Below are 27,471 nucleotides of genomic sequence, written 5' to 3'. Positions count from 1 at the left end.
TCATTCAAATAAAGGAGCATTGATATAGTTAAGAAAATAACTTTTATTTCTCTGGAAAAAGTTACACAAATACAGATTTGTTCAGAGAACCACAATATGTAAAATAGTCAGGAAGGATGCTTGACATTAAAAAAAAAAAAATTGCAACATTAATCAGTTTAATTAAACAAATATTTGATTGGTCAGACTGTTTGAAGTCACAAATCATCTGAGTAACGGACTTACTCGACAAAATGCTTTAAAACAAGGAGATGAATAAATAAGCAATAATCAGCGAATTATCAAACTATTTAGGACAGTTTCTTTTGGAGATTTCAGTAGACTTAAAATAAAACTCCAGCACAGATTAAAACAGGCAAATCAATACGAGAAGCTGGATTTCCCTGGAGGTCGTAATGTAGGCAATGTTCACTCTTTAGTGTTCATTACGTGCCGGCACATGTACACTACAGTAAACTGGCAGAGGCGAATTATATCAGATTCAGCTTATTGAGGCTTTACTCCCGAGGAACATCAGGGCTTCTTCTACCTGTTGATTCCCAGTTTCTTCTGGAAGGCGTTCCCATCTCCCTTGGTGGATTGCTATGGGACACATGGAAGTTCACTGTTAGACATGAGGGAACACTTATTGCACACAGTTTCAAATTGGACATTTCTCTCGTACCTTGTGGATTTCTTTGTGTCTATCTTTTGTGACCATCTCCTCTATGATCTCCCCTTCTCCTCTCACCAATCTGAAAGAACATAATAACTTTTAAAGGGTGGTGACTTGGCTTTAAGACTGAGATGGAGGTGTTTGATCGCCCCAGGTGAACTGCTCCCTTACACTTCATTGTTGTCGATTGTGAATGATTCTAATAGTACTCTTCAGCTCGGGCTCACCTGGTGCGTCCTGTTTCTGGATCGACCACTTTGCGGATCACGCTCTGCCGGGCGTCGTACTCTTCTTTAGTGAGGGGCCTCTTGGTGGCCAGCCGGGCTTTCTGCTCATCCGTCATCACTGCGGAGGAAAATGGAGAAAAATACGATATTTTTGTCTTAAATCTGATCATTCCATATAACTTCATCAACCAGAGGGTCTATTTAAAGGGGACCTATTGCACACATACATGAGTGACTCTTGTATGTCTTTTATACATGAATATGTGTCCCCGGTGTGTCAGGGAACTCACAAAGTGTCAAAAATACAACCCTCTCTCTTTTCCTCTATACCCAAATCTCAAAAAAAGAAAAAGGGCTGTAACGGATCTGATCCAGACTTGAATTATTTTCTACGTCACAAAAGGGGTGCTCCGCTTAGTGGTCAATTCTCCACCTATCAGGAGAATGAGAGGTTGGGCCATGGCCGGCCATTGCCGCTCGAAAGCGCTGGAGACGCTGTAGTACATATGCCAGGCCTGTAAGTGGCGCTGTAGTCTGCCACAAAAGCAGCGAAGAAGACTTCCCGCGCATGGTTGCCCTTCTGTTTATTCTCCCTCCCCGAGGCAAGCGTTTGCGCCTCCTGCTTTAAAACAAATGAATAATAACTATATATAATCATATGTATGTGCAGCGACGCGTCATTATGGGGAAAAGAACACCGACAAGCTGATCAGGAGCCCGACGTGAAGCGGAGGAATCTAGATCGGCATGAAGGTGTTATTTTCCCCATAATGACCAAATCGCTGCACATTATCCCGCTTATTACATGGCCACATTCTCAACAAAGTAACGACATGACTCCCAATATTAATTTAAATGCTTTTATGGATTTAGAAAATGATTTTATTGATTTAAAAAATAGTTGTATTGATTTAAATTGACATGCATCCGCTAAGAAAAATAGTCCGTTGTTACGGCCCGTCTACACTACAGGCATCAACAAATCTTGAAACTGGGCGTGTCTGAGGCTTGGCGATTTCACGCGCCCAAGGCGACCAACAACCAATCAGGAATCTCCCGCCCCCGGCATACAAAGCAATAGCAATGTTAAAACGAAGTAAACTGGATATAAAATCCCCAAACAGGCGAAAACCTACCAGTTTCATCCACTGTCTCTGCCACCTCCCTCCATGCCTCGCTCCTCCGGTTTGTATCCCGGTAGATGAACAGAGACTGATCATACAGCACCGGGTGATTCACTACCGCTCCATTTTTTTGGGGATAATGTGGGATAATGTGCAGCGATGTTCAAAGTTGAACATTGCTCAACTTTTGATGCTCACGATGCTTGCAAAGCCACGCTCCCCACAATGCAGTTCGGCGAAGATTCAAAATCAACTACGTCACCCCATTCAAGTGAATGGGCGAAGCGTTGAAAGCATTTTTCGACGCCTGTAGTGTAGACGGGCCGTAACTGTTTGAACTAGCGTAGCAACGGCAGGAACTGTTTTGATAGTTTTTGATTACAGATTTGAAAACATCGTTGCTTGCTTTAAAAGTAGCACAATTCATGATGTCAAACCTTGGGAAGTATCTAGATATCCCTGCCCTAATGCCAAAGTAACTGCCAACTGAATATGTGTTGCCTTTGATGTCTATGTCTGGACCGCTGCGTAAAAAGGAGGGTTTCTGCCCCATTACTTCTCTTCTTACTTCTATAAGAATAAAACACAGAGGACGGAGATCTCTTTTTCTCCCCCTCTTCTGACAGCCCAGCAGCTGATCTCAAAGCACGCTCCCCTCTCCTGCAGGGGGGCGTGGTCAGCTGCAGCTCACAGAATCAGCCCCCTGCAAAAACAGCGCTGGAAAGAGCAAATAGAGCGAAATGAGGCATGGCTAAAATGCAGGATCTGTTTGGTATTTTGAAAAAAAAACTATTTATATACTTTATATAGGTATGGCCCTACAATATATTGTTCAAATATAGCATGATATGTCCCCTTTAAGCAATAGCTCACGACAGGCCGTGGTATAATGTCATTATATCACAGCTAAGGGGCGTGGTTCGGCCCGACATTAGTTTCGTAATGGACGTAATGTAACAGTTGTAACGGTTGTAGCCGTTTCTCAGACGCGGAGGGATACATGACTTGTGAAAAGTAACTACAATTCTACCCGTGATATATACGCTCATTATATCACGGCTAAGAACCAATCAGATTGCTTGATTTGACTTATCCGTTTTATAATAAAATATATATTAGAAACACTGAAGTGATGTCCCACCTGGTCCCAGCTCCAACGCCCCCTCGTCACTCTGCCAAACCTCCAGGAAAGATGGAAGCTTCTCCGCTGGAGGACTGGGCAACACCACCTCCGCTTTCTTCTTCTCCTCCTCCGCTTTCTTCCTCTTCTCCCCCTTCTTCTTCTCCTTCTCCTCCTTCTTCTTCAGCTTCTTCTCCTTCTTCTTCAACTTCTTCTTCTGCTTCTTCAGCTTGGCCTTCTTCTTCTTCTCCTTCTTTCTCTTTGCTTTACTTTTCTTCTTCTTTGTCTTTTCCTCACTCGACGAGGTTGAAGATGACGAGGAAGAAGAGGAAGACGTTGAAGAGGAAGAGGAACTTCTTTTCTGCTTCTTTTTTTCTGTTTTCACATCTACGGGAAACAAGAAGTATAACAGAGTTACTTGATAAACACACTTTCTTTCGAGTTGAAAGGTAGGGTAGGTAAGAATGGAGAAACCAGCTCGAGTGCGCTAGAATTTGAAAGTACACAACTGAATAAAATCTGCCCCTTCCTTCAGACTTCCTTACAGAGCCCCTCCTCCAACACACACGAACGCGCACATGACCAATGAGGGCACGAGATAAGTTTGTGCACAGATGGAAGGCTGACAGGCAGGTAGGTCATCCAGTTACTTTAGCCGGGCCGGCTCAGATGATTGGTCGTGCTTTTTACAGCGCCACGGTTTCCAGAGATGAAATATTTTATGTATTTATTTTATGTGAATTACCTATCCCACCTTTAACGCCTCCAAATGTATTGTAATTTATTTGTTCATTTAAAAAAAAAAAACATATACATGACAAACGAAATAACAAATGGATAAAAATGAGATAATAGGATCCTTATAGTGATTCAAATAATAAGCAGGTAACATAACGGTGATACATTTACAATAAATTATAAATATAATCAGTGGCGTGGGGAAAAAATGAGGGGAAGCCAATAATACGTAGGGCTGCTCAATTAATCGTATTTTAATCGCAATTACGAATATGGCTTGCAACGATTACGAAAACAACGTAATCGAAATAAAACGATTTTTTTTATTTATTGGTTTTTCAGTTTAATCATACTTAAAGTTCAGGGTAATCAACTGTTAAAAACATACTGTTCTCCAATAAATTGATGTTTTCAAAGTAAATGGTTAATCGTTTTTAATAATCGTGATATCAATTATTGACCAAAATAATCGAGATTGATTTTTGCCATAATCGAATTTTGGATATCGGTCCAAAAAACGTACAACATTATGGACCATTCCTCTGAAGCACATGAGTCAAACTCAAGGCCCGGGGGCCAAATCAGGCCCTTGGTGGATTTAATTTCGGCCCGCAGGATAATCTCTAATCACTATTAGATCTGGCCCGCCGGTATATTGCACGCACACCTTCACTCCATCCTGAGGGTTTCCTCAGCTCAGAGCCTGAGCCCAAACATTGATGAACTTGCACCCAAGATGAGATGCCAAGTATCTGCTTGAGCTAGCATCACAGAGCAGCACACTGAGTTTAATGGATGTTTCCTTCTGCACTTTTTTTCTTGAGACAACAGGGCATGTTTGTTTTTTCTTTGAGGGAAATAGTTTTTTTGAAGCTGTTGTTGGCCTGTGGAAAAATGTAATCATAAGAAATGACTCCAGAAAAGCTGCAGATAGAGCCATAAGAAATGAATGCAACTGATTAATTAATGTTGTTTTTATAGACAATAATTTAAGCTTAGTTAGTTCCAGGTTTAAAATGTGCAATAAGTTCATTTCAATAAGTTTTGCAATAAACATTGAACCAGTCCGGCCCTCGACTAGTACCGAATTTTCTATTTTGGCCCACTGTGTATTTGAGTTTGACACCCCTGATAGACTATAGATCATAAGGATTATAAACATGTTGAGTTGAGCTTTATTTAGCAAAGATCTTGTAGAATATCTTGATTTTAAAGGATTGTACAGGATGATTTTTTTGGGGTGGGGAAATTATATTAACACGTGTTTTTACCGGCATCGACATAAACAATTAATTTCCCAGCAGGATTAGACTTGTATACATGTTTTCAGTCCTCACCTTGGGTTTTGAGAGAGGGTTTCTTTGATGACCTGCTGCTGGAGGAAGAAGACGACGAGGAATCAGACGAAGAAGAGTGAGAGCGTTTCCGCTTCTTCTTCTTCTCTTGTTTCTTCTGTCGGCCTTCTCGTTCAGGGGATTTGCTGCAATCCATCACGGAGGAAACAAAACCGAGATCAATCCGAACAGAGAAGCTGAATGAAGATCCTCAAATGTGAAACTGTCTAACAGCAGCAAGGCTGGGTAAGTTTACGGAAGTGTGTGCGTCTTTGATTTCCGTCCGTACGAACACGGACGCGCAATATTAAGGTTCCTAGTTCCTACCTTCCTGTTGTCCTCGATGTCGGGTTAAAGATTTGTTCTATGAAAGTGCCAGAAAAATTATATGCGTGCCTGTATACTACGATAAAAACAATTATGATCACCTTCATTAGGTTTTGGGTTTTATTCAAGTGTATGGCATCTGCAGTCTAGTAAAATCAGTCAATATGTTTGCCTTTCTTGAATCAGAAATTATATTTTAATTTGTCTAAAGGAGGTCTTTTAACCATAGATTTAAAAAATAAGAGTAAAACTTGTAATAAGTCAGAATAAGGTTTGCTTAAAATGTATAACACAGGTTTGATTATTTACACTGTACTGTATACTATGTTGCACAGTTGATAGGAAGATAGCACAAGGGTTAACCCAGCATATGGACACTATATTTTACATATTTACTTTAGTATTTCCATGTTTTGCTTCTTTCTACTTCACTATGTTTCAGAAGTGAATATCCTATTTTTTCCTCCTACATTTATGTAATCACTCGCAGTTACTAGTTACTTTGTAAACATAGTAACACATATATGCTGATATGATATAATTTAGCACTTTACTACTAATCTACACAGTATCTAAATTTGGTCCAAATTGATGTACAACTACAATAATGTATGTATGCATGTATAAAAACAGGATAATGTAATAACCATGACAATAAAATACTGTAAAAGTATCCATTCTGCATAACAAGTGCGTTCACTGTGGATACTTCATGGGATTTGTACTTTTACTTTTCTGATCGGAGTAATTCTTCCAACACTGCATATGGACATGGTTTAAATATGCTTATTTATTGGTAACTAACCTAACCACTACTTAGAAGTATTTTAAAATGAGGGGAGATGACTCAGAAAGTATACATAATACTTTAAATCCAAATGTAACATGGATATGTTACTCATATTCTACATACCAAAGCAGATTAATTCAACAAATTCTTGCATCTTTGCACTTAAAAAATTAAAATTACTTTGAATTTCGCCTGCCTGGAAGTACTTTTTTTCTCTTTTATAAATAGAAAACAAAAAACACATAACAGCAATGTTCCTGCTATGTTAAGTATACAGAGAAAGTATGATATTAATTCTGCTTTTAATGTCTCCATTTCGGCAACAAAAAGGGTCAAAAAGTAAATAAACAGATATAGAAAGGTCTGTCCTATCTTAAGCAGAGGTCCAAAGATAAAGCTATGAACTCAGTGAACCCACCGACGCCACCTGTTGCTCTCAGTTCCCACTGTGACCTGTAACCTCTGCACCGAGAGGAACATGGGCATTTGAGAAAGTCAAAACAGACTAAGAGGGCTTTTTTAGGAATAGAGTGGTGTTGTGGGAAATCTTTGTTTCAAGTTAGTTCATAAATCAGGATATGGATTAAAAAGGGGGTAATAATGTAGAAAAAACATCTGGTGTGAAGTAAGGTTACAATCTAGTGGTGGTAAATTGTACTAAAGGTGAAGATGGGAACATGTAGTTATTCAATACTGGTACTGAGAAGCATGAACTGAGGAGTAGGTTATATTTGGTTTGAGTGCATAATAATAATACACACGGCGCAACGCGACCAACAACCAATCACATGAATCTCCCGCCCCCGACATACAAAGCAATAGCAATGTTAAAACGAAGTAAACTGGATATAAAATCCCCAAACAGGCGAAAACCTACCAGTTTCACCCACTGTCTCTGCCACCTCCCTCCATGCCTGGTTCCTCCGGTTTGTATCCCGGTAAGTTATTAGCTACTGGTCATAAAGAACCGGCTGATTTGCTACCGCAATAACTAATGTCTCCTCCATTTTCAGGAATATAATAATGAACTGCAGTCTGGCTCTCCCAGCTTGCACGCGGTTTGATTGGCTAGCGCTTAAACTGTCAGATTTGCATAAACGGGATTTGATTGGCTGATGCTTCCACCTCAGCTTCAAAAGTTGAACATTGCTCAACTTTTGAATCCTGAAAATCCAGTTCGGCGAAAGGTGAGGCAAAGTGACGTCACCCCATTCAAAGTCAATGGGCAGAAGCGATGGAAGATTTTTTTAACGCTGCTGTGTGGACGGGCCGTCATGCTCACTGCTCTACAGCGTAAATGAAGAGACGATCTTAAATAAAAAAAAACATCAACGTGAGAACATATTTGCAAGATTTATTTCAAAGTTTTTACAAAGGCAATTGTGAATCTTTAAAGCTTGAAAAACACACTTGTTCCTGATGATGTTAGCCCTTATCGCTAAAGTAGCACAACAGACAGGCCTCAAACACTGTAACTGGCCTCCAAACATTTTTAAATATTATGTCAATGTAGTAATAAATACAATAGTTGTCCTTATAACCTCAGAGAAATACATTGCAAATGATAAATACTTAAAATGCTGTTACAAGGAACCCGCAGCTGCATGAGTGAATGTAACAGTCTAAACATGGCTGGATTTGAAGTCGGAGAGGTTAAAGATGTCAGCAGCAAGGAGCCTTAGAGCTATCATCTTTCCAGTCCGTGTGCAACTCGGAGCTCGGTGGATTGCTCCAGGTAAAAAAAATAACGGAGGGGCTGTAGTTTTAGGAGTGGGTGGAATGTGTTGCTGTTGCAGGGATGTTCTTTCACCCATTAGGACGCAGCCGCCATGCGGATCCTCTCCGGGGGAAAGAGCAGCACGTTCTTAGCTGCCTTGATAGTGTTCTTCATGAGCATGGCTACGGTCATAGGGCCCACTCCTCCGGGAACTGGGGTGATGAATCCCGCCTTCTTCCTCACGCCTGAATATAGACAGAGGTAGGTATGAGGTTACAGACACCAGAGATGGCCAACACGCTGAAATAAGATCATGCTTGCTTTCCATTTTTACCTTCGAAATCCACATCTCCAACCAGCCTGCTCTTCCCGGTGACCGGGTCATGCACTCTGTTGATTCCAACGTCAATCACTGCCGCTCCCTCTTTGATCATGTCCGGGGTAATGAGGTTTGGAATTCCTGATGATCGGGTAAACAAACAGAGCAATATTAGACAACAGAGAAAACTCAGTATACTTGAAAAAAAAAAAAAAAAAAAAAGCTTTAAAGTTGCACTTCGCCCACAAAATGACCGTTTGTATGTCAAATAATCACCCTGCGTTGCCTTGAACTCTTGGGAGTGTTTCTCTTTCATGCCTCTATGGGGAAACTATTTAACAACAGCAAACATAATAAAAGCTAGGTTTACAAACTCTCACCCAACTCATACAGTATGTAGTGGCTATTTGTCAACAACAATAAAGTTTAAAAAAGCCACTGAGGCACCAGGGGCCAGTACTACAAACCTGGTTCAACCTAACCTGGATATGTTTGAGTTAGCCGGTTGGCCTAATCCAAAACATACGCGCTCTCGCTAAACGGTACTACGACGCGGGTTATCAAGTGGATCGCTCAAGCCAGCCGTGTCCTATCTAGTTAAGTGCGTGTTCACATGAAAGGGGTGACAGCGCAGCGTCATACTTCCTGAATGAAAAGTGAACTATAATATTAGACATATGAAGAAGTTAAACTTTAAACATCCATGACTTAAACACTTTATCCAGGATCAAAGCCACACAGCTGCACCTGCAAGGTGAATACAGCTGGAAAAAGAAAACGTGTTTGAATGCGTACATTAACAGGTTTATGATATCACTGCCCCGTCTAAAACACGATCTGACTTTAATTACATGTGACTCGAGTGTTTCGTCAACTGAATGTGTTGCTTAAAATAATACTTCTGCATACAGTATGTGACACTGTGAGTGTTGCACGGCCAGATACGGCTCAGCTGACTCAGATCAGGAGATATATGATACATTATGAAGTGATATGCCGCGTACTTAATGTTACTCTGATCCGGTTACTTATGTCGTGGCAGATATTTAAGTAAGCTTTCTTAACGCTAATGTTATAATAGTCAGATTGCTCTGAAGATGGAGGTGATATTCTATTAATTTTCACGTTCACACAGTCGGTGATTTTTGCCGGCCGTCTTTCCTGCAACGGCAGCTTTTCTGTATTTCCTTTCTCCTGTAATATGACTTGATCGCTTTAAACTCCGCACACTGAGCTCTGATTGGTCAGCAGGTGGTGCTTTCACTGAGTTGAGCTCTTAGCCTGCAACCTAACCTGGTCCCGACCAGTTTAGCCGCTAAGCATAAGTTACCATGGCGATCTAGCCTGCTAAAAAGAGAACCAGCTTCGTAGGACCGGAAACCCCGAGTTTTCCCTGAATTTAGCCGGCTAAGCGAAAATCCTGCTTCGTAGTATACCCCCCAGGTATAGTGGATCTTACGCAGATCAGGAGTTGGTTATTAATCCATTGTCCAGACAAGGCATCAACGTTTTTGTGGTATTTATTAGCTTCACCTTGCGGGAACAATACAGCAAAAGGTGTTTAAATGTTTGCTGAACTCAGCCCTGACACTGGTAAAGAACCATATACCTTCCCGGTGCCCACTGACTGCTGCTGTGCCCTGATTGCCTTAAATAAACCCAGCTGTGTGCCCAAATTGACCCATCACCTTCAAAATAAAAGCATTTTAGCTGGAACACAACTTAACTTAAATAATATGGCTGTAAATCAATTAATTCTACAACACAAAAAATAAATGTGAAAAATACTGAATAGCTTCCACACAGTATAATCAACACTTTGCATTGATCCAGTTGTATTTGGAAAGCAGTGAGCATTGGGATAAATCATCAGACTTTATTAGGTTATACTCGGGAGTTTGTAAACAAACGTCTTTGTATAGTTTTACTGTCATTTGACCAATTATTCTTCGTTTACCGAGAAGGCATGCGGGAAAAGTTTTTCTTCAAGAATTCAAGGTAACGGGGTGAATAATTAATATAACATTTCAATTTTATGTGGGAAGTATTGCACTAATCATTTCAGTTTATTTTGGATGCAGACAAACAAGCGGTGAGACGAACCTGCAGCAGCCACAATGATATCAGCGATTTTAGTGTGCTGGCTGAGTTGCTCCTTTGGAGTATGTCGGTGGGAAATGGTTACCGTGGCATCGCCTGCAACAGAAATAACGTATAACTTAGTATTCATACTGCATATTAAAACCCTCGATCTTTAAATGCACAGTAACCTACCCCCGGGTCTCTCGTGGCGGCTGTCTGTGTGCAGCAACATGGCGATCGGCATGCCCACATTCTTGGAGCGTCCAGCAACAACAACATTCTTCCCAATAGTAGGAATACCTAAAAGAGGAGAATTCAGATCGTTGGTTTAGAAAGTTGCTCAGCTGCATTTAACACTAAGGATTAGAGTTATTAAGTTAGCAAGTGGTTACCTGTGCGTTTGATAATTTCCCACACTCCCCAGGGAGTGGCGGGAAGCATGGTGGACTGATCCAAACACAAGCGACCCACGTTCACTACGTGAAAGCCGTCCACGTCCTTGGTTGGGGAAACTGCATTACAGATGGCCCGTTCATCAATGTGATCTGTCAGAAAACAAAGGAACGTTAAAGTCAGGGACGCTAGATCTCAAAGGTCTTGTTCAAGAAAACAGATGGTTTCGTTTTAAAATGCATCTTATTGAGGCTTATATAGGCGTTTTACCGTTAACAATAAAAACAATGATTGAGGTCTAACATTATCTGCTAACTGCCAAATTACTCCATTTGACATCCTTCTCTTCCAGTATCTGTGTACCTGGCAGAGGCAGCTGGACCAGCAGCCCGTCCACACGGTGGTCTGTGTTTAGTTTGTAGATCAGGTCCAATAACTCCTCCTCGCTGATGTCTGACTGCTTAAGAATTGTCTCACTTGAGATTCCTGTGGGAGGTTACAGTGAGAAAACAACTTAAAACACAGAAACTTGTTCTATTGTTATTATATTTATCTTTTAAAAAAAAAAATGCTGTTTACTCATACGTATGAGGGCTGTGGGTGTTTTTCTTACCGACATCAGCGGCAGCTCGTGTCTTATTCAGGACGTAGGAGTGACTGGCTGGATTTTCTCCCACCAGAACCACACTCAGGTGAGGTCTCCTGTGGCCGGCTAAAACCATTTTGTCCACGTCGACACGGGCTTCTTCTCGAATCTGCCGTGCTAGTTTCCTTCCTGAGATGACCACCGCCTCCTGTCTGAGAGTTGGAATACAGAAAGATTGGAGTCAGATGAGAAACAGTCACTAACTTACTTTACAAACAAGCTGTGATTCTGCTGGTATTCAGGCGCAGAAATAATGGGGAATGTAATGCTGCGTTCACACCGGAGTCCGACCGGACGCGATGCCATGTTTTGGGGGCGGCGGGATTACATGTAAAGCCAAGGATCGCATTGCGTACGGTGTGAACGCAGACTGCAAGTGCTTACTTGTTTATTAAACTGGCCCCACACGTTTCATAAACCATATAAATAAACAGGGACAACTAAGCTAATATTTTCACAGTCTTGCCTACTATTAATCTTCACAGGGCTGATCTAAGGTCACTCATCAACTGGATTTGGCCTCTTTGCCAATGAACAGACATTTGAAACCAGAGAGCTGTAATTTCAACCATCCAGTCTTAGTGAGCATAAATTCAAGCCTCTAAATTTAGACGCAGCCCGTCTGCACCTGATAGAAGAGTATGTGCTTCAGAGGCACTTGTACTGTAGAGTTCAAGTATGAGCAGTCAGTATGAGTATACGAACCAGGTTGACTTGCTTTGTCGAAATGTCAGAGGAACTAGGGTGGTTTTGTGTTATATAACAACAAACAGAGCCGTAGTTAATAACTGAAGAGTAATGAACCATCAACAGTGACGCAACCACCCTTTTATTCTGCCATAACTAATTAAACCTCACAGAAATGTATCACATCTTTGGGCCAAATGGTGTTATGACTACGGGGCCAGTGTACCAGGGTCAAGGAAATGTGTTGAGACTACAGAGCAGCAAACGACCCTCATACGAAGTTAAACAAAAAGCCAGATTACTGAGGGGAACATTTCTATTTTCAAATGTATTGCCCCATAGTAGTGCTAAATAGCCCATGTTCTTTGAGACCCACCAGAGGAGAGTTGTCCTTTTGTATGTTTTTCTTCTATTGCTGTTGATAAATGTTTGTATTGTATCCATCTGAACATGCAACTTCTTGCTGTGAGTATTTTTAAAAAAGGAAAAGCTTTTAGAGTTCATGTCTAATCATGTGTTTAAAATATTTAAAAGTTACTTTAAGTAACTTTGTTGAGATACATGGTAATAATGCATGGCATGTTAAATGCACTAGATTATCTATCATGTGCATCTGCAGATCATGTGCAGAGGCCAAACGAGATTTTAAGGCGGGTGTGCGACATTAGATCATTAGATTTACATCAGTCATGCTGAACTCTGCACGTTTCCAATAAGTACTCGCACGAAAAGTTGCTTTGAGAGCTCGCCTTCTCATAATACCACATTATTTGTATATAAATCACATGTCAGGGTGACAAAACGGATATGCATAACTTTTCTATCTGGTTCCGACCATTGACTGTGTTAAGAGCAACACCTTGGTCTCCAGCTGGATCCTGGGTCCCCAAACCTCTGGCTGCAAGCACTGAGAGCTATTTCATCAGCCAGTCGGCGGCTGCAATGTTACCGGCAAACCGCCAGAGGCGCAGCACAAATGTGAGTAGGAACATTTAGTCCGACAAAATCTATCAAATCCACCACACAAAAACATACAATGTGATATCCACGCACACGCAGCACTGCAGACGACCGGTCATTAAAGAAATAAACGTAATAAACATATCTACATGTATATTTAATATTTCGCCTCATGTTTGAAGAAAAAAAAAAAAGGCGCCGAACATTATGCTCTCAAATGAAAAGAGATTGAGAGTCGCACTCACCTCGGGGCGGACGTGTGCAGCTTACAGAGTTGGTGCTGGGAGTGTTGGCACAGTTTCCTGAGGGTCCTGATCGCTGCCATTCTGACGGGAGAAGAGATGCCGCGGCCGGTCACGTAACACACAACCCGGGCTGACAGAGCTGAGTCTGTGGAGGAAGAGGCGAGGGGAAGCGAGGCTTTAAAGCCCTTCCCCCTGCCCTGCGTCACTGTTGAGTCTGCTGCCACACCTCCACTGCATCATCGATGACGCTCGACATTTCCACTGAACTGAACTCGCACCTTCAGCCCATAGACTGTATATATAAAGCTTCAGCCACAGGGAGGAAAAAGAAGGCGTGTAATATTCAAATTATACATGTAGTGAAGGAAATAAACTGAAAATAGGCAGGGAAAGTACACAAGTAGCTTCCCTCAGAATGGTACTGTATTGTACAGTAGCCGAGTGAATGTACGATGTAGCTACTACTAAAAAACAATTATTCATTACTTTTCCTAAGGCACTACGTAAATGTAGTAAAAGTACACTATTTAATTGTGGTTGCTTGGAAGTCAAAAGTAGCATACCAAGGAAATACTCAAGTAAAGTACAGGTCCCTCAACATTGTACTTAGATACAGTGTATGAGTATGTTTTTGTAAAATATTTAAATAGTTTGACACATTTGTGACCTAAAGAATTAGTCCAATAGGTATATGTCTTGTCTTGTCTTGTGTGTCATGTTTTGCTTTTTGTCTTTTTGTTTATTTAACTGAGGGTTAGGCTAGGTTTCTTCTACAGAAACAAGTCCTGCTTCTCGCTTGAGACCAGGAAAAGGCTAGTCACTGTGAACTTTTTACCTGTGCTGGACTATGGTGATGTGTTGTATATGAATGCACCTGCCAATTACCTAAGCAAATTGGATGCTGCATATCACAGTGCTCTGAGATTTGTCACAAATTGTAAAGCGCTTGCACATCACTGTACCCTGTATACCAAGGCAGGTTTACCATCACTCTCTGTACGGAGGCTCAGTCATTGGTACACGTTTATCTATAAAGCTTTGTTGGGTAAACTCCCGTATTATATCTGCTCTCTGATAACACAGAGAGTTGCAAGCAGCTATTGTCTGAGGTCACATGATGTAGTCTTGTTAGATGTGCCAAGAGCAAGGACTGTCTTCGGTAAGACAGCTTTTATGTGCGCAGCTCCACTTGCTTGGAACAATCTTCAGCAAGAATTGAAACTGAGCAATCTCATTCCTCTGCATGTTTTTAAAGCTAGGCTAAATGAAATGCTTGCTGATACAATGGGCACTTGTAAATGTCTATAACTATGTATCCTGTAAATATAATGTATAATGTCCTTTATTGTTTTATGTTTCATGTGGAACCTATATGCTGCAGGTCTCCCTTGAAAAAGAGATCTATGATCTCAATGGGACCAATCTGGTTAAATAAAGGTTTGAAATTAAATGAAAACTAAATGTAGTGGAGTAATAGATGAATAATGAAGCATAACATGGACATACTCAAGTAAAGGACAAGTCTCTTAAAATTGTACTTAAGTGCAGTAGGAGTAAAAGCACTTAGTTACTTTACACCACAGTTAATGTGTCTACTACTTTATATTTTATGTATTTTACTCTGTAAAGACTGCGTAATTCTTAATTGTGTCTGATGTTTGCCAATCCATCCCCAGTTATTTAGTTTTAGTTTAGTCTTTTCCTCCTTTTGATATATTTTGTTTGTGTTGGTAGTGGGTAACCCTTGGCCTTTTTGTTTATGTCTACGATGCGATCGACTGGCAGCTTCAGACTATTCTCAGGAATTGTCAATGTAATACCCAGCTTGTTCCCCCTTTTCTTTCTCTGGTACGCCATGTAAAGGTTTCTGGTACCGACTTACTGTCGATTGTGTATGTCTTTTCTTTATTGTAACTAAAAGACAAATTCAAAATAAAGCAAGGGTCTACAACTTAATTTCTCTACAGTTACAGTATGGGGGGGGGGGGTGGTATTACCAGATGCATTATGTTCAGAGTGGTAGTACCAGATACATTATGTGTGCAGAGTGTATACCAGATGCAGAGTGTTAGTATTATGGATGTATGTTGTTAGTACTTAGTACCAGATGCAATATGTGCAGAGTGTCAGTACCGGATGCAGCCGCCAGGGGGCGACAGTCTGCCGGCGGGCCGCTACAGAGATAGAGGAAGAGCCTCAGAGGGTGCAGTTCATGTTAGCCTCACTGTTAGCAGGCATCGTTGACAAGTGGTTCCTTCTTGGTGATTGTAAAACTAATACCTGTTTACTAAACTACAGTTGTTATCGAGGCTCTTCGACGACCGCTTCGCCAAGATGAGCTTCTTGTTGTAAGTACAATGAGCAGATATTGTGCTTAGTTACGTTGTGGTTAATGTTAGCTACGAAGTTCCATCAGGGGAAGTAACTGGCGTCAAAGTGAGACACTGTTACAGACAACAACCGTTAACCGCTGTGTATTCATAACACGTTCAGGTTTAACTTAAAGCGCATTTGTATTTAACTTACAATACGTCGCCTTTACTTAATCTGTCATCTGTGTTTATGTGTGTGTTTCCAGCACTCACTAACTTTTTATCAAACTTGGCTAGCATGACGGTTGACGCTAGGTTAGCCCACTTAGCTGATATTATCATTTTTCCATTAAATTAGGCTAGGACAATACGTGTTAAGTTATTACGTTTCAATGTGCAGATCTGACCTCGTTGGGAGGTTGCTAAACGTCGAACAATGTGATTAAGTGTCTCGTTGTTTACCAGTGGTGTAAAGTAATTAAGTACAGTTACTCAAGTACTGTATTTAAGTACAATTTGTAGGTAGGTACTTGTACTTTCCATGCGTATTTCATTTGTATTGCTACTTTGTAATTTTACTCCACTACAATTCAGAGGTAACTAATGTACTTTTACTCCACTACATGTATTTAATATCTTTATTTAGTTTGCTTATTTGGATTAATAATGTGAAATACAATCACACTTAAGTTACAACTGGAGTAATATGTAAAAGCTACCCTGAAGGTGAAATGGAGAACATGAGTGTTCCTATTATCTTATAATTGAATTGAATCGAATCAAAAAGGATACAAACGGACAGCTGCTTGTTATAGGATATATTAAAAAGAGTCAGCATGGATAGTATTTAAAGGCAAAGTCCTCCACCTTCTTTGGCACTGTGGCAAAACAAGTAGCATCTCCAAACGTGTTTGTGGCATCCTTGCCAACAGTTTAAAAGGGAGGCTGTGTATGATCATGAAGGATCAAAACCATGGATGATATATGATACAAAAGGGGTTGTATTTCAAGTGTCTCTTGAAACTAAGATAAACACTTTAAAATACATTCTTAAATATACAGGGAGCCATTGTAGGATGCACAAAACATAAGTCTGATAGTTTACAGATGTTTTTACAGTCAACTTTTATATTTTCAGTTCTGTTTTAATTGCTATTTTGAGACGTGTATATTGTATAGTTTAAAATGTCTTACTACTTACTAAAATGTCTTACTTATTCTTAGTTATGTGCAATACTTTGTTTTACATGCTGCTGCAACAAAAACATTTCCCAATTATGGATCAATAAAGTACATCTTATCTTTTATATAACCTCTCATTATATTTATGATTAAAACCCCAGAAACAGCATTCTGCACGGTCTGAAGTTTTCACATGTCATGTCTGTATTTGGTTGGCCAATTTATAGTGTTACATTAGTCAAGACAACTAAAAACACTTAACCTAGCATCTTAAGGCCATTTTGAGTCATTTCACTATGACGTTTGCTATAATGTCAGCTGCTGATTGCTCAAAGCTCACAGGAAGGATCCTCACATGTGGAGGCCCAAGAGGAGCAGCTACTCCTCCACAAGCCTTTCAAACGTGTCACATGACAACTGCTCAGCTCCGCTTTTGTTTCTCTGCAGTGGCAATCGCTCATCCAAGACTTTCAAGCCGAAGAAGAACATCCCAGAGGGCTCCCACCAGTACGAGCTGCTGAAACATGCCGAGGCCACGCTGGGCAGTGGGAACCTGAGGCAGGCCGTCATGCTGCCTGAGGGAGAGGATCTCAATGAGTGGATCGCTGTCAACAGTGAGTTGTTAAATGCAAAAAATTAAATAAAGCTATTTATAAGATAACATAAGTCAGTCCAGAAACCACAATTTAAAATATCTAAACATAATGTTCCGAAAAGAAGATGGCGCCGGTGATGAGGGCTGTCGTGTCTTTGGCTCCTCTCCAACTCTGCCTTTTCTTCGTATTATTTCAGTGTTTTATTTAATTTACCTGTACTATTTTATCTGTTTTATTGTTGTTGCACTGTTGGAGCAGCCTGTGACCTAATATTTTCATTGTCATAGCTACACTGTCTACACTGTCTAGGAATAAAAGCCTTGCGAAAATAGAGCATACACACATGCGTAAATGTTTTTATGTTTTGTTGTATTCACATGATTAGTTTTACACTAGACCATACTTGTACCTTGTGTTAAATAGAGAAACAACAACTAGATACAAGTTGTAGTTCTTTATCTATCATATGCAAAACAGGATTGGAGTCTTTATGGAGGCTGTGGCTCAGTGGGATAGTGCGCTGAACTTTGAATCAGGGGATAGCAAGTTTGTGTCCCTCTGCAGTCAGCATGTCGTTGTGTCCCTGAGACACTTCACCCCAAATTGCTCCTGTGGGGATTGCCCACTGTACTGAGTATGTAAGTCGCTTTGGATGAAAGCGTCTAACAAGTGACATGTAATGTAATGTCTTTGGAAACATACATCTTAGGTTTCAGGTTCCCTCCAACTGCAACTCCAACTCCAACAATGCTCATTAAATATGTATTCAAAAGTAAAAGAAGATCCTATTCATTCAACAGGAAGGTAAACCTATGTGCTTAATGATAATTATATGTACTTAGTGTATACAAACATAACCAAGTTGTAAACTGTTGTAAAAGTATAGTTACAGATGGTGTATTTTGAATTGCTGGTCACATACTGTCTACATTGTATAAAAAGACTAGAGAAAACCACCAAATGTAAATAAGGTGACGCTATTTAGTTGTTTATTGTTATGAGCATGAACTTTTCTAGACAACATTAATACTTTTAGCACTTTCTTTCAGCGGTGGATTTCTTCAACCAGATCAACATGCTGTACGGCACCATCACTGAGTTCTGCACAGAGACCAGCTGCTCCGTGATGTCTGCTGGACCGAGGTAACAGCCAACACTGTCCTTTTCCTGCATGCATCTATTAAGTAACGGTTTTAATAATGCCACATTAAGGTCAAAATCACCTTCATCTTAAAGGTCACCTATTATGCAAAATCCACTCTTTCATGTCTTTTATACATAAACATGTGCAGGGGTGCACATAACTGGTACGCATGCGCGGCACAAATCTGAATTGTGTAACGTCCCTTGTGTCACTATGCGCCTTTGCGTACCTCAAAACAAAACACATATTTCGTCTACACGTGTTTCTTGTCAACACTCAATGGAGTAAACTACTAGACATGGGAGGCTGTGGCTCAGTGGATAGTGTGCTGGACTTTGAATCAGCAAGTTCGAGTCCCACTGCAGTCAGCATGTCGTTCTGTCCCTGGGCAAGACACTTCACCCAACATTGCTCCTGTGGGGATTGTCCACAGTATTGAATGTATGTCAGTCGCTTTGGATAAAAGTGTCTAACAAGGGACATGTAATGACATGTAAAAAAAACAAAGACATTAAGCAGCTACGTTGCCGTTTCGCTCCCTGCAAAAAATCTTCAGACTTTCTATGACTGTGCTGGGCGAGCCGCGCAGGACATACCTGACGGACCTGTGAAGCTTTACAGGAGGCAGAGGCTTAGATCACTGGACCACAGAGTTGGTCGCCGTGTGCACAGGCAGGGTTAACGTCGGCATGAACAACAGAATCGTGCCAAAACTCCGCCAACTGGCTGCAGTGGGAGAGTGTGCACACTCTGTGCCCCGCGCACACTCTGTGCCCCGCGCACACACTGGAGAACTGCGCAAAATCAGCTGATCACAACGTTCACGCTCTGTGGTCAAGCTGCTGCAGTTTTATCTACAACAAAGTGGAGTAAAACACACAGTTGCAAACTTACTCAGGGTTTAATGGAAGAGTTACTCAGAGCTTGTACTTGAGTCAAAGTAGAAGTACCAGAGTGTAGGAATATTCTGTTACAGTAAAAGTATTACTTGAGTAACATTCAAAATGTTCCTCAAGTAAAAGTAGAAAAGTATTCTCATCAAAATATAGTGAAAGTAGCGACAGTAAAAGTAGTCGTTGTGCAGATTGGTCCATTTCAGAATAATATATGATATGTTTTATAATGATTGATCATGAAAGTGTTCTCAAAGCTGGTAAAGGTGCAGCTAGTTTGAATGACTTTGTAGACTGCAGGGTAGCTTGTGGATTTACTCCAGGTAGAACTAAAGTCTGATTTAACACTTGATTAGATTTCACATCATTCATCCACATCTGTAAAGTAACTAAAGGGATTAAATACATGTAATGGAGGAAAGGTACACCATGTACCTCTGTAGTGGAGTAGAAGTACAAAGTAGCATTCAAGTCAAGTACAAATATCTCAAAATTGTTCTTAACTACAGTACTTGAATAAGTGTACTTCGTAACTTCCCTCATCTGAAATCAGATAAGACTTCAAGTCATGTGGTAATTTCTTAGTATTTGATCCTTCCACTTGGCCTCAGGAAATGCAAGGACTACTTCACAGTTTTGGCAACAAGTTTTGGAGATAGCAAAACGGAGGCTTAAAAAGAGACAGGGAGGTGCATCTTCATCATCTTCATCATCTAGCATGCAAGAAGTGTAAATAGAGGACAGTGAAGGAAACATGACTGAGGAGGACCACGCTTCGTGTGGGGTGAGTACCAAACGCTGTCTCCTGGTACTCATCTGAGTAATATGTGCACGCTGAACATGTGTCCCCTCTGTGTAAAGAGACTCTGGAAGCTTTAGAAAAAAAGATTCCCTCTCTTTTTGTCCTGATCCATTTCTATAAAAACCTGTCTGAAATCGAGCTGATCAGATTTTGGCCACTTTATGATGTCATAACGATTTTTTAGCTTTTTAGCCAATCACCAACCAAGGTACCCCCCCCCCCCCCCTTATCACCTTATCACCTGAATCTCCTCCTAGAGCACCATTGTGTTCTTTGTAACCAAATCTCTCTCAGAGGGGCGTGGGGAGGGGCTCCTTATTTTCATCTAAAGTAACAGACAGAGAATCAGCACTTTGGAAACAGGGCTGAAACAGAGGGGATTATGGGTAATGCTACAATGATCTGTTTTGTGCTTGGAGCACTTCAGAGACATGTTTGTATATATCTGGTATATTGGTAAAACCTTATCTCAGCCAGAATTGGGAAAGGACCTTTAATTCACACCATGAAGAACCAAACTATAGATTCAGATTGTCAGTGGCTAAGACAGCTAAAGTGTATGATATTAAAATGCATTCGAATGAGGAAACAGGATTTAAACGTGGCGTGTGGTCCCTGTTGAGGCTGTTTGGTTAGAGTCTAGATGTGGAACTTCCTCTTTCCCCTCTCCTGCCAAGACTGTCTGTGTTCAGTCTGTAATCGGGAGGAAGAGACGGCGGTTCACTTCCTGTTGACATAGTCAAGAATCAAGAATAGGATTGTTGCTACATTTGCATTTCCCCTGTCCTGCTCTTTTGTGATCTCACCTCTAGATGATGTTATGTTTTGACAGAAAGGCAGAATAAGTGCATGTTGAACAAAGAGCTTTAATTTACACGTCCTTTATGGAAGTTTGCTGTCGTGAAATAAGTCAGTATAACAAGAGGTGGCGATCTGTTTCTCTGCAGGTATGAGTATCACTGGGCTGATGGCACCAATATTAAGAAGCCCATCAAATGCTCCGCCCCCAAATACATCGACTACCTGATGACCTGGGTGCAGGATCAACTGGATGATGAGACACTTTTCCCTTCCAAGATCGGTGAGTTATGATTAACAAGGCATCTTCATTTTCAGCAGTTAGGGAACAAACGACAGTGTTTAGCAGCAGCAAGTTATTGCATACATCCCTGTCCCATAAACCTGTATGTTGTGAATATTTGAAATAGTTACATGTATCTTCCTTCAATATATTTGTATGTTTGGACTCAACAATGCTTGAATGTCAACATTATGAATGTTATGAAGCTACAAACTATTCGGTTGAGCCCAAGCAGCAGAACGATGATCTAGGACTGTGCAATTAATCGTATTTTAATCTCGATTACGAAAACAACGTAATCGAATTAAAACGATTATTAATTTTTATTGAAAAAATAAAGAAATGTAATTGTTTTGTTTTTTTAATAGTTTTTTCAGTTCAATTATACTTAAAGTTCAGGGTAATCAACTGTTAAAAACATACTGTTCACATTTTCTTTTTCAATAAATGGATGTTTTCAAAGTAAATGGATAATCCTTTAATAATCGTGATATCAATTATTGACCAAAAATAATCGTGATTATGATTTGTGCCATAATCGAGCAGCCCTACAATGGTCCTAAACATAAAGATAATCAATCAATCAATCAATCAATCAATCAATCAATCAATCAATCAATCAATCAATCAATCAATCAATCAATCAATCAATGTTTATTTATATAGCCCAATATCACAAATGTTACATTTGTCTCAGTGGTCTTCACAGTGTGTATAGAATATCAGTATGACAATACGACACCCTCTGTCCTTAGACCCTCACATCGTACAAGGAAAAACTTCCAAAGAAAACCCAGTTTAAAGGGAAAAATGGGAGAAACCTCAGGGAGAGCAACAGAGGAGGGATCCCTCTCCCAGGACGGACAGACGTGCAATAGATGCCGTGTGTAAATTGAAAAGATAATACATTTGCAACATAGGTAGTCCAAATGTTTGGAAATGCATGTGTATAATAGAAAGATGAATCCACGAGGATATCCATCCATCCACGGCTCAAGATCCAGCGCTCGCGATCCAGGACACAGGACCGCAGGATCATCCATGACTCCGGATCCCAGCGTATATAGACACCAAAAAGAAAGAACTTTGGGGAAGCTGGGTTAATCGGAACATGAGAGTACACAGGTACAGACAGAGAGAAGGAAGAAGTAAAGTGTCCCCCGAGAAACTAAGCCTATTTCAGCAAAACTAGGGGCTGAATCTAATCAGCCCTAACTATAAGCTTTATCAAAAAGGAAGGTCTTAAGCGCACTCTTAAAAACGGATAGGGTGTCTGCCGCCCGAACACAAACTGGAAGCTGATTCCATAAATGTGGAGCTTGATAAGAAAAGGCTCTGGCTCCCACTGTACTTTTAGAGATTCTAGGAACATCCAACAACCCTGCATTCTTGGAACGCAATGCCCTAGTAGAACAGTAGGGTATAATGAGTTCTTTAAGGTAAGATGGCGCCTGCCCATTAAGGGCTTTGTAGGCGAGAAGAAGAATTTTAAATTCTATCCTGTGTTCTATAGGGAGCCAGTGTAAGGCAGCCAGAACAGGAGTAATGTGGTCCCTTTTCCTAACTCTGGTTAGTACACGAGCCTGCAGCATTTTGAATCAAGCTGAAGCGACTTGACTGACTTCTTGGTACTCCCTGATAATAAAGAGTTACAATAATCCAGCCTAGAAGTAACAAATGCATGGACTAGTTTCTCTGCATCGTTTTGAGGCAAGATAAGGCAACCAAGGGAACACAAAGTTAATGTTGTTGACTGTCAAAGCCAGTGACCTGACTTCACTCCAAATGATCATGTGCCTCACATGCTGCAGATCAGACTGAGGCAGAAAGCCCCAAAACAAACCAGAAGTGAAGATGACATCAGATAATGTGTCAAAGAGTTCAACATGTTGCAACATAATGCTAAATGTTGGGGTATAATAAGACTGCAATTAAATAAAATGGACAGTGTCGTAATGTGAATGTTCAATATTAAAACTGAACGTTGTTGCATTTAATCTCCTATTGAGTGTTTAATAACAAGTTGAAGTGGAGCAGTGCAGAGGAAATGTAACCGAATGGGGACAATACGGTCTGGCTGCTCTGCATCTCCTCTCTGCAGCCTTTTCTAATACTGTCTATCCACATGCTCGCTTTTTGATTACAACACACAAGCTCTTTTCTTGACATCATTGTTTTCCACTGTGCTTTGTCCCACAGGAGTTCCCTTCCCCAAGAACTTCATGTCCGTGGCCAAAACCATCCTGAAGCGTCTGTTCAGGGTTTACGCTCACATCTACCACCAACATTTTGACTCCGTGATGCAGCTGCAGGAGGAGGCCCACCTCAACACCTCTTTCAAGCACTTCATTTTTTTCGTTCAGGTGAGATTATTCTGCTATAAAAAAGGATCAAATCACTGCTTTTCTTTCTCAAGCCCTGCAATCCATATATGCTCTTCCCATTTGACATGTTACAGGTTTGAATTGCAGTCCTGAGTCATATTACCATAAAACATGTTCTGACTTCTCAGGAACTAGTAACATTTCTGTAATATTGCTCATATGTTAAAACGAGTCAAGTCATATGTTTGTTTAATCAGGCACAACTAACAGCATTTGCAAGCAGTGGCTCAGTCAGTGGGGGCTTGGACTGGGAGCCGTAGGGTCGCCGGTTCAAGTCCCCGACCAGACCTAAAGTATGGAGTGTGGACTGCTACTTGGAGAGGTCCCAGTTCACCTCCTGCCCTGCCGTGGTGCCCTTGAGCAAGGCACCGGACAACCCCCTAACCCCCCCACTCCCATTGCTCCCTGGGCGCTGTACAATAGCTGCCTACTGCTCCTAGTACTAGACTCCTGGTACTGGGATGGGTTAAAAGCAGAGAACAACTTTCACTGTGTGCTCTCTGCATGTGTGACCATTACAGAGGGGTTCATCCCTCCCATTCTATTCTATTCTATTCTATCAAACAACACTACATGTATTAAAGGGTCAATGTTTAAGATAAGATGGACCTTTATCAATCCCAGTGGGGGAATGCAGTAGTTTAACAGCAACAGGGTAAGATTGAAAAAAAACAGGACAGCACAGATTAAAACGATTAAGGATAAAATCAAAGTGATAAATAACTATAAAATGAACATATAATATACATATTTGTTATCACTTAATGAAATAACTGTTCTCCTTCTTTGCTCAGAACAAAATAACAAGACATCTTTTCATGGGATGTGGCTGTGAATAATATCGTGCATTTGTATCTGCAACAGTCCTGTCATGTTGGAACAGAGTCAGCGTGGATTCTTCTGCCAAATACTGACTTATGCTTTAGAGTTACTTGGTTACTTCAACAAATGGATACATTTGACTATTTCCCAGATTGAAGGTCTAACATGGCGAACGAGGACGCTTGCATGTGTGATGGGTTAAAGCAGGGGTGTCCAAACTTTGAGTGCCACTTACAGAAAAATATTGGAAGGGCTGGGCCGCTCCCTCGAGGTATATTGCCTCATACGTTCAGTTATAAGTTGGAAAAATCAATCCAATGTAAGTCAATTATTCTTGATACTTGAACATTTTCTAAGAAAGAAACGACATCTCAGCTGTCAATAGGGTTTCATGTGTTGTGGTGGCAGCTCATTCCTTAAAACAGAAGCGTCAGATTGATTATAATAAGAGGAAATATGAAGGGTGTATTTCAAGCTTGTTCTGACATGTGTTATTGGGTTTTTTCTCATCAACTTAGATTTGTTAGAACATGTTTTCAACTTTAATCGACTGAATTTATTTGACATTGGGCTTATTAACACATGAATACTACTGTGTAATATATTTGAACATATATGTTTAAGAAGTAAAATATAAGACAAGCAGAAGTTTCATTTGCTGGCCATATTTCCTTATACTTTTTTAATTTGCGGAGGGCCGATTCATAAAGGTCCGCAGGCCGCATTTGGCCCCCGGGCCGTAGTTTGGACACCCCTGGGTTAAATGATTTGAGTTGTGCCTAGTTGAACTAAAATATTGTAAGTTAACACTAATTAAGTTTTAGGCATTGGCCTCCAAACATGTCAATGCTTCTGCTTCTTTTGCACTTAACTTTGGGACAATTACAACACTAGTTGTGTATGTGCAGCTTAAACATATAATGTGAATTTATCAGATATTGAATGTTTTTTTCTTGTAGGAGTTCAACCTCATCGACAGGCGAGAGCTCGCTCCACTGCAGGACTTGATTGAGAAGCTTGGATCCAAGGACAGATAGACATTTCATCCATTTTTAAAACCTTTTATTTTTCCTCCTTTGTCCCTTTCTGTGACTTCTGCTACTTTTATGACTTCTAGTCTCAACTCTTAAAATCTGTGCCTTCTTCCTTCATGAACATTTGTACTGTACTTCTCCTTTTATTCCCTCTGTTGTCTATAACGCTGTCTTTGAGCCCTTTTCTCCTATTTGGCCACTCTTGATAGTGTAGTGCAGAAAGATTTTTTTTTTTTTTTTAAAGGACTGGTTAACGAGCAACCTAATGAATTCTTTATTGGACATTTGGAAGATAAAGTGAAAACCAGCTTCTTCAGAAGAGGGTTAACAGTGTTTTAATTGTCTAAACACTTTCTAGTTATTGATAGGCCATTTTCTTTTTTTGGTAACTTGTAGCTATAGTTATTACAGAGACTGAACAAATATCCCAGTATGTTTTAGATGTCTATCATTAGAGTGACTGTGGAGAGTAAACGGGTCTCTGATGAACACAGCCTGACAATTATGTATCGGGTGTTCTCAGTCTACTATGAAGACGGGCACAAAAAGCACCAGAATATGATGTAGCTCAAGGCGGTTGTCTATTTCATATCCCAAAAATGCTAATATTATTTCCTTTTGACAAAGTTACATGTGAAGAGATGCGCAGATAGCGCTTGAAAAAAACACCATCAAATTGCACTAGCTATTTCAATTTGGAATCACAATGTTGGGTTTTTGCACATTTTTTTGGCAGTTTTCTTAATGAAAGGACCTAATGCTAGATATGGTGTTAAAGCCATGTATGGCTTTTGCAAACATGACCCCATAAAGTGAGTGAAAATCATCCTGTGGAGCAAAGATAGTCTAATATGTTTAGTTTGTTTTAAGTGGTGCCGAAAATGTGTAGAACTCTGCATATTTGATTGTTCAATGGTGGTACTATTGGTTTCACTAAATAATTCCCCCCTAGATTGTAAAATAAAGCAATAATCATGTGACCTGTGCATGATCATGAAGTGACTTAAGTTATATGTAGTTTTTCCACATATGTCGTTCTGAGTCTTTGTGCATGTGTCATTGTCTTTTAACTGTGGCTACAACAGCAGGGCTGTTTGATATGCCATCATTTCACAAACAAATGCAGAGAGTATTCCTATAAATTGTTTGGCAAACTTTGAGCAAGGAAATGTATCCATAACATCCTTCCTGTTTGGACATCAATTCATTTCAGACAATCATTTAACCAATTAAATGCTGTTTTATAACTTGATGCATCAGCAGGAACCATTCATTTGTTTATTTTATACTGGTTTACTTTTCAAGATGTTGAAAGCCTTTCAACAATGTGAAAATATGTTTAGGTCCTCTAGCTGCTTGGTAAAAAAGATCCAGCCAGCAACCATTTAATTCATCATGTATAAGCATATCAATATATTTTTACCAGGCCAAGTTATTTCTGAGATAATATTTGGATATATAACTAGTGTTAATGTTTTGCTTTTTCTCACTATTTAGTTTTTAAACCGATGGCGTGGAGTTACATTTCATATTAAACTGTAAAATAAATAGTTGATTTTACATTTTTGAATAAAGAACAAGGGCTTGAAAGTTTTATATATTTACAAAATGGTCCAATTATTGGGGGTCCTTTTGACTGGCAGGAGTTGTAGGATGTGTGCGTCCGAACATTGGCTGTAAATAAAATCAGTGTTTTTTTTCTGAACAAAACTGTGCCTTTATAAAAATGTAAATGTCTGATTTGACACAGTATTGGAAGATGAAAAGCTTAATAAACACTGTAAGGACAATAGTGTTTTTAATTCTGTGTACTGAAGGTGTGGAAGTCAGACATTGATATGAAACGGCGTGTAACAT

At 40.2% G+C, this 27,471-nt stretch overlaps 3 protein-coding genes across 3 annotated transcripts; 1 reads left to right on the top strand and 2 right to left on the bottom strand.

The window, feature by feature from the left end:
- Positions 1-23: 23 nt before the first annotated feature.
- Positions 24-5,498, bottom strand: arl6ip4 (ADP-ribosylation factor-like 6 interacting protein 4). Its single transcript, XM_034090935.2, has 5 exons — positions 5,202-5,498; positions 3,148-3,513; positions 883-1,000; positions 665-734; positions 24-582 (listed from the first exon to the last, which is right to left on the bottom strand). The coding sequence occupies exons 1-5, from the start codon at positions 5,353-5,355 to the stop codon at positions 526-528; spliced, it is 765 nt and encodes a 254-aa protein (XP_033946826.1). The 5' UTR covers positions 5,356-5,498; the 3' UTR covers positions 24-525.
- Positions 5,499-7,645: 2,147 nt separating this feature from the next.
- Positions 7,646-13,544, bottom strand: mthfd2 (methylenetetrahydrofolate dehydrogenase (NADP+ dependent) 2, methenyltetrahydrofolate cyclohydrolase). Its single transcript, XM_034090934.1, has 8 exons — positions 13,365-13,544; positions 11,440-11,624; positions 11,190-11,312; positions 10,826-10,978; positions 10,626-10,733; positions 10,455-10,547; positions 8,367-8,492; positions 7,646-8,277 (listed from the first exon to the last, which is right to left on the bottom strand). The coding sequence occupies exons 1-8, from the start codon at positions 13,442-13,444 to the stop codon at positions 8,129-8,131; spliced, it is 1,017 nt and encodes a 338-aa protein (XP_033946825.1). The 5' UTR covers positions 13,445-13,544; the 3' UTR covers positions 7,646-8,128.
- Positions 13,545-15,557: 2,013 nt separating this feature from the next.
- mob1a (MOB kinase activator 1A) lies at positions 15,558-27,404 on the top strand. Its single transcript, XM_034091526.1, has 6 exons — positions 15,558-15,712; positions 17,306-17,472; positions 18,504-18,597; positions 21,241-21,374; positions 23,574-23,737; positions 25,540-27,404. Exons 1-6 carry the CDS (start codon positions 15,699-15,701, stop codon positions 25,615-25,617), a joined length of 651 nt encoding a protein of 216 aa, XP_033947417.1. The 5' UTR covers positions 15,558-15,698; the 3' UTR covers positions 25,618-27,404.
- The last annotated feature ends 67 nt before the right edge of the window (positions 27,405-27,471 follow it).

Source organism: Pseudochaenichthys georgianus, chromosome 9 (genome assembly GCF_902827115.2).
Source record: "Pseudochaenichthys georgianus chromosome 9, fPseGeo1.2, whole genome shotgun sequence".
NCBI classification, from domain to species: domain Eukaryota; kingdom Metazoa; phylum Chordata; class Actinopteri; order Perciformes; family Channichthyidae; genus Pseudochaenichthys; species Pseudochaenichthys georgianus.
This window is presented reverse-complemented; position numbering and strand designations above follow the sequence as displayed.